Here is a 7,511-nt window from a genome sequence, read left to right on the forward strand (position 1 = left end):
AAAAAAAAGACGAGTCTTTGCTGTCTTCAGATCTGTCGATAGAGCTGAGTCACCATGAGGAACAGCTGCCGTCTTTGTCCTTCCAGGAAGATGAGGGAAGTGATAATGAGGAGGAAGAGGAGGACCTACCAAGTTTCTTGATGCAGGCGGACAAAAGTGAGACATTGTAGTGACTTAGTGCAAATAATCAATGAAAAGGACTAGATATGGACTGGATTATGTGGATGTACTACTGTCTTTCAGAGCCCCCGTCCATTACAGAAGGAGTGTTTGTGTGGTACAAATTTAGAAATTATCCATTCTGGCCTGCATTGGTGAGTGCAAAAACCATCGCTGATTTCTCAAAAGCACATGTTTTTAGATATTTTTTTTTTTTTTTTTTTTTTTTTTTTTTTTGATGAAACAATACACAATTTCTTACTGAGATGTTTGCATATATCCAGAAAATCAGCACTTTCTCACAGTTGAACTAACTAGTGAATTTGAGGTATTTTTGTTCAGTCAATGACCCACACACTTAATATGCTGTACAACCTAACCTAAATATGAGCTGACTAATCATTTCAGCACCATTAAACACTTTGCTAAGTATAGCTATGAAGTTAAACTACATGCAAATGGAAAACCCTGAAAGCCTTAGTGCTTTAAAATGTTTAAAATTTGTATTGTTTTTCTTTGCAGGTAAAAAGTGTGAACCGTAAGCAGAAAAAAGCCAGCGTCATGTTCGTTGATGACCCTGTAATTCACAAAAAGAAAGGGTAGGAAATAAATGTATATAATGTATTTTCTCTCACTGCTTTGTCGGTTAATGCCTCTGCACTATTAATGTGTAGGATTGCATTGTAGGTTGGCGAGTATTGGATCACATTTCCTGATCTTGGAGACAACACCTGGCTATTGTGGATGGCCAGCAGGGATTGTCTCTAAAAAGCCTTGTCTAGTCTAACGTGATATCATAAAACCTGGCTGCACAAATCTAAATATTTATACAAGACGTTAATGAGTGAATTGCTGGCACAGTTCTAAATGATCAGGAGTTTGTTTTTTAGTTGTCTGTTTATGTCCTTGAAGGTTTACTGTGGCTCTGAAAGCCCTGAAGCCTTTTGACTGTGAAGAAGCTAATGAGCTGGTGGTAAGAATCACTCATAAATTATACAGTCGGTTAGGGCTGAACGATTTTGAAAAATGATCTTATTGTGATTATTTTGCAAATCATATTGCGATATGATTTGCGATATTTCAGAGATCAATTTTACATAATTATGTTTTCATTCATTCATTTTCATTAAAAAAAACATAATGATTATGGTGTGATTTTTAGCGGGATTCTGTAACCAATAAAAATGTCTGTAGAATATGATATCTAGGCCAAGACATCTGTGCAGCACAATATTTATTTTAAAATGTTATATTGACACACATCACCTTTAAGAAATATTGCACCTCCTGCGATTTCGATAAGATTTCAATGAATTGTTCAGCCCTACACTCAGTTTTATGAAAAAGATGCTTTCCTAACAAAGTGCAGTTTTTCCCACCGAATGTCTGTGTACTGTACTTTGGTGGTAACATAAATCTTCATAAATTTTAGTGTCTACTCACAAACTACTTTAATCTCACCTTGCTTTGACCCTTCAGCCTTTCTCACACCACCCCTACACCCTCTCCCTAACCACTTCCACTCAGTTTGCACATCCAAAGAAATACCCCCTCATCCTCCAACAGCAGGTGGATCAGGGCAACACTTATTGCTTCCAGACAACTGAATTTCTGTTCAATACTTTTATCAAATCATTTATTTTAGGTAAAAAAAAAAATGTATCACACAAGACACAAACCTTATTGGCATTTTGTTATGAGAGAACTGGCACTTGAACTACTGAACATTAATGATGCCTTAAAATATTTACAAGAGATCCCTTAGCTATTTTTTTCTGTCTTTCATTCGGTTATAATTCTGTTTACATTGTGTGCGCTACAGTTTTCTAAAGAGCGTAATACTGATGTATCACTTGCCGAGTAGCCTATTCATAGTTTTCAGTCACGTGACGTGTGATGTGACCTGGAGGGCAAAACAACGGACCAACATAGTGGCTCACACCGCGACTCCCCTGTAGAGACACCGCAAAAGCAGTCAAATGTTATTTGGATCAACGTAAGAAAAATAAAGATATGAACACAAACTGCTAGTGTTGGGCATATCTGATCCATATAACACAGCCCAGGCTTGTCTCCTCGATTTAGTAAATCTGAAAGCACAACAACCATCCAGCATTTTGGCAACGCAAAAAGTAACAAACTCAAAGTTAACAGTGTATCACTTGCATAGGTCTATTGATTGGCAGGCAACGGTAATTAACATCTTTTTGCCCTCCAAGGGAACGTTTTCATTGGAGTGTGACGTCATGCGAAAACTATGAATTGTACAATTTCTATTTCCAAAAGAAGTTGCAGCTCCGAAAGATGCTGATGCCGAAACCATGGTTACAGAACCTTACTGCAGTTCCAGTTAACGCCTGAGAGACGCGGTATATTTACACACTACACCTTAATAGTTATAATCAGTCGCCCATTTAACTGGGCTGATATCTAGCATTTTGAGATAATTGTCATCGGCCGATAACTGCACTCACGAGGCTGATATATCATGCAAAATGACAGCAGATCTAATCTAAAACCATTACTGGCTAATGATAAATATATATTGTTAAACACTAATCATGCTCTGAAATCTGAAGCATAACCCAGTGTATTTTTCTATTTCATTAATTAATATAAAATCCAACTAAAACTACATGTTACTGACTAAGATAACCTTGTGTATTAGATTGTACTCTGCATGGAATAATGGAATTATACAAGGCTGTTTTTGTTTTGATATTGGTTTTATATATCGACCATCGGCCACCCTGCTTTCTAATCGACATCAGCATCAGAGTACACTCTGTGGGGGAATGGGCAGGCCCGGTTTGAGAAAAGCCCTTACTCTTACTGCTTGCGCTGCCGGCCTCTTGCTATTTCTCTCTCCCTGCATGTGTGTGTTGACTTTCTTTGTCAGTAGTATGTTTTATAAAATCGCCCAAAATACACAATTAGCAGTTCCGTTTTCACAGCAGCAGGTGAGTCGCGTATTTAGGAAGCTTGTTGGTAATGACGTAGCCTGTTGAAACTGAATGCTAAAGCCAAATATACTTGTTTGGACGTTAATATACGTGGGTGGCCTACTCAAGTAAAGTCTATGTGCGGGGAAACACTGCAGTGGCAGACTTTCTCATGATTGTCATGTTTGTCATAGTGTAAAGCCAAAGAAAAGTATGATGCTGCAATTGAGTGGGCCTTAGAGCTCATAACAGACTACAGAATACGGATTGGTAAGTATTGTCCATTCTGTGCATATGCAGACAGACACATAAAGGATACTGATATTTACATATAAACAATATTGTTCTGATACATTGGCTCATTAGTAGTATTAATATTTTTTTGTCTTTGTAGCGTGTGGCTCATTTTCTGGCTCCTTTATCGAGTACTTTGGTCATGCCATGAGTAAGTTTCGCTGTATAACATTCATTAACCTGGCACCGCAGAATATTAGAGGCTACGGGAGAATGAAAATTCGGTCCAGACGATGCTCTTTACTCTCTGTCTTCAACAACTCCAGGCTATCCAGTGAGGAGGAAGTACCCGCAGGCAGCCTCGGAGAGACTAACTATTGCCAATGATACGATGATGGAGACGCCATGTGATGATCATATGGACGATAGCTTTAGTGAACAGCAGGAGGAGGTCAACAGGAGTTCAAAGAGGCTGCTGCCAGACCGGACTCATGCTGCCCACAATCGCGCTAATGAGAAGCTTGTACATTTCATCGTAAAGCAGCGCATGGTGGAAGGACACCTTCTGGTATGATAATATTTGTATTGCTATTGTTGGATTAGCAAACACTTTCTCCATACCAGTGGATGTTTTACTGGTAGAAGTATGCAGGAAGTCTGCCAAGGGATATTGCATTGCATTGGATATTGGTGCAGGTGCATTCCTCTGGCCAATAAACCAGTTCTACATGGTGAACTGTCACCAACGGTTTGGATTAATCATTGGAAGTCCCACCCATGTTTTTCATGTAATGAGAAACACATTTTAATGACTGTACCTGAAACTGGACATGAAAGCCTGCTCAAATTGTGTGTCACTTTAGCAGTTTAGGTTTTTCCAACAGTGAATCACTGTGGATGGTGTTATGCATTTATTATGCACAAATATATCACATAATATATTGCAAGAGCTCAGCTGGTTTTGCAAAAACATACGGGTTTGCCCAGGTGAAACAAAAAGCTGAAACAAACAAAGCAATCATTGTTTTAGATTTCTACATACCTGTTTGAAATATAATTGACATCGGAGTCTCTGCTGTTGATGGGTGCAAGAGAAATAAATGACGTCCACTGTGAGATTTTAATGTTGTGAAACAATAAGACATAAAAAATTGAATGTGGTTAATATTTTCAAGAGGCATTATATGTAGCACCCTTTATGTATCACTCTCCTTGCAGGCTGTGATCAGTGGGCAGCAGCAGTCCAGATGGCTTCGCTCCTTCTTGAGTGCCAATCGGAGACGGGTGGTGAACATATACCTGGAAGATGACCAGCAGTTGGACCAGGTGTATTTGTACCTAAATGAGCTCTATGCAACGGCCGTGGCCACTGCTCCTTGCCTGGCTGAGGTGAAATCCATGGAGCGAGTCCCCTTTGTCCTCGATGTGCTCCTTCCTGAGGTGAATCAAAGCTTTCATCAGCGCTTGTTTATTTTTTTTTATTCTACTACAAAATATGGTTTGTTTTACTAAAATGCAGTTCACAGTTTATGTGGTAAAGGGTTTGAAAGATTGTTGTCCTCTTGTTCAGGCCATCATCTATGCCATAGCCGGGGTGGACAATGTCTCAGTAAAAAAGGCAGAAGAGAAGTACCTAAAAGGCCGATGTATAAGTAACAGGTAAGGGTTTGAATTAATTCCATCAGAGGAACAATTTTTCACACTAAATACTGATTATGATCAGGGACTGTATTTTTTTTTTTTCCCATTTCAGAGAAAGACAAGAGTTTGACTTGATGATTGAGCGACAGATGAGGAAAAAATCCCAGCCTCAGAACACTGCACTGGCATTATTTTGACCCCATTGGTTAGAAGACAAGAGTATTGTGAAAAAGGAAACTATTTTTATACTGAGTTTCAATTATTTTGTTTATAAATAATGTAGCAGTGTGTGCCTTACAATCAACGATAAATGTTATCACATTATTTCAACTCTCCTTTGCCTTTTTTGAGACAACACTGTAAATACTGGATTTAATATCTGTTCACAAAGGGACTCTCAAAAGCTGGCTTTAACACATCTACAGAAATAATGGTAACAAATATTAGCAGGGATGTGATTTTTCCAGATTTTCCGACCTGAAAGTCTGACCCACGTGAATCATGCAGATCTGTAATTTAAAAGGAGCTGGCCGAGTGAATTGCAGAGGATTTGAGGACATCTACAGGCTGATGTTTGTAAAGTTTTATTCCTTTCCAGGTATCAGCAAGGATGTTTGTTTGCGTTCAGCTGCCCATTCCACACCTGCGTAGTGTGTACCACAGTCCCTCTCGCGCATCAGTGCTAACGTGTTGGGCAGTACTGTAATATTACTTTTCCCAGTAAAGAGTAATGTAACGGATTGCTATTTCCAGTTATATTATTCGTTACTAATCCAAGCAACGCTGCGCTACTGAAGCCACCATCCCTGACGTGAATGCGCAACCGCGCTGCAGCTCAGCGGCACTGGACCTTATGTTGTTAAAGTCAGCTGTTAGCCAAAAAGTCAAAGGAAGACTGGAGAACAGGGAGAGAGAGGTATTTTCGACAGCTGTAAGTAACGTCATTGCCATTATTGTGTCACAGTCTAATGTGCAAATAACAATGTCGTCCGTTGTACACTTTTTGCGACCAGCCAAAAGCTTTCAACTACGAACAATTATACATCTATACTTAAAGTATCAGCTAAGCACAGCAACGTGAAACTCAGACAGAAAGAAACTTCCGGCCGCTACTGCCAGTGACGCTTGGACTCGTCGGGAGAGAGTGGCGTTATATCACCCAGTAGTATGGTAGAGTAGCTAATATGACTTTTTTAAAGGATTATATGCTAAGTAACTAGTAGGTAATAGTTATAGGCCTATTATTTCTGAGTAACCTGCCCAACACTGAGTTGACAATAAGGATCAGATAAATTGGGTATGTTTTGATTATTGCTTGTTAGAGGCTATGTCTAATGTTTACTTTGACGTTGTCGATTGATCACTCATATAGCCTATATACACTTTGCTGTATGAATGGTTGCTTTTTAAGTCCTTATGTTAAAGGTTTTGGCACCTTTTTATAAAGTAATTTCTTGTGAATGGTTGTGACAGGGTTTATATAAGGCCTTTTCAGACGGCTTGGATCCGCGGGGTCGCTCTGCGCTCCTCATCAACAGTATATTTTCCTGCTTTTTTGCCCTTTGCCCTGATTAGACGATGTCTAATCACCTGACTTTCATAACTGCATAACTGTTTGCTTATAATGTACAGCTAAATCCCTCACAGAGCTAATCATTAATGAACTCTTGTTACATGGTGTGTGTGTGTGTGTGTGTGTGTGTGTGTGTGTGTGTGTGTGTGTGTGTGTGTATATATATATAGTTGTATATGCTCGTTTTACAGAACATGTTTTTTTTTATAAACCATTTTGTTCAACAGTAAAGGCTTTCACACACTAGAGGATGGACAAGTGCCATATTATAAAACAGACCTTTCAACACAAGTCTTCATCACAATGCTATAACCCAGTAAATACCAACAGCACAACCACTAGTGGGCTTTGGGGTATTGACCCAGAGCTATTGGTACCCCTTCTATACATTTATTTAGAATCATTCTGTACCTTTTCAGACAAGGAGATCAGGCATCCTATAAAATTTGTGCGTGTACCTCATGAGTAGTATTGAAATGTTCCCATGGAAAATAAAGCGTTGTTGCATATAAATTGTGAGCCCATGGCTGTACTTGTCTTGTGAAGGTGCCTAGGGTTAAAAAGGAACTACTCATTTTTCATCTAACAGATTACACTGTATGGACACAGCCAATTGAAACATTACCTCTGCAGAGGTCCATTAATCACCATAAGAAGAACCACTGTCCAAAAAGGAGGGATGGGGGGTGCTGAGAAGAAACCACATGATGGCAACATCAGCACATCTGAGAATTGTTTTCAATCTATTTTTTTTATTATTGTTAGGTATTTTTAAGGGGTAAATCTTTCATTGCGCCACCTGAAGTAGATCCATTTTATGTTTTATGTCTGCCAAGGACTTTTCAACCTGTTGCCGTTTGCAGTACAAGAGTATCTGCTGCCATACCACCAGACTACTGGGCAGTGAAACATAACTCATCTCTTCCTCTGCACTACATGCTGCACAGATAGGCATTTTTGTT

General features: G+C 39.2%; 1 protein-coding gene across 5 annotated transcripts in view; it reads left to right on the forward strand.

The window, feature by feature from the left end:
* Positions 1-5,300, forward strand: part of si:dkey-127k13.1 (PWWP domain-containing DNA repair factor 3B) — a 7,760-nt gene extending 2,460 nt beyond the window's left edge. For all 5 annotated transcript variants that reach the window (XM_046031966.1, XM_046031971.1, XM_046031970.1 and 2 more), the window contains exons 5-14: positions 10-156; positions 244-314; positions 682-758; positions 1,072-1,132; positions 3,296-3,371; positions 3,496-3,546; positions 3,662-3,903; positions 4,554-4,775; positions 4,906-4,994; positions 5,089-5,300. In XM_046031966.1, the coding sequence (XP_045887922.1) occupies positions 10-156; positions 244-314; positions 682-758; positions 1,072-1,132; positions 3,296-3,371; positions 3,496-3,546; positions 3,662-3,903; positions 4,554-4,775; positions 4,906-4,994; positions 5,089-5,173 (1,121 nt within the window). In that variant the 3' untranslated portion in view covers positions 5,174-5,300. The remainder of the gene's footprint in view (positions 1-9; positions 157-243; positions 315-681; positions 759-1,071; positions 1,133-3,295; positions 3,372-3,495; positions 3,547-3,661; positions 3,904-4,553; positions 4,776-4,905; positions 4,995-5,088) is intronic.
* Positions 5,301-7,511: the final 2,211 nt, after the last annotated feature.

The sequence above is a fragment of the Micropterus dolomieu genome, linkage group LG20 (assembly GCF_021292245.1).
Source record: "Micropterus dolomieu isolate WLL.071019.BEF.003 ecotype Adirondacks linkage group LG20, ASM2129224v1, whole genome shotgun sequence".
Taxonomy (NCBI): Eukaryota; Metazoa; Chordata; class Actinopteri; order Centrarchiformes; family Centrarchidae; genus Micropterus; species Micropterus dolomieu.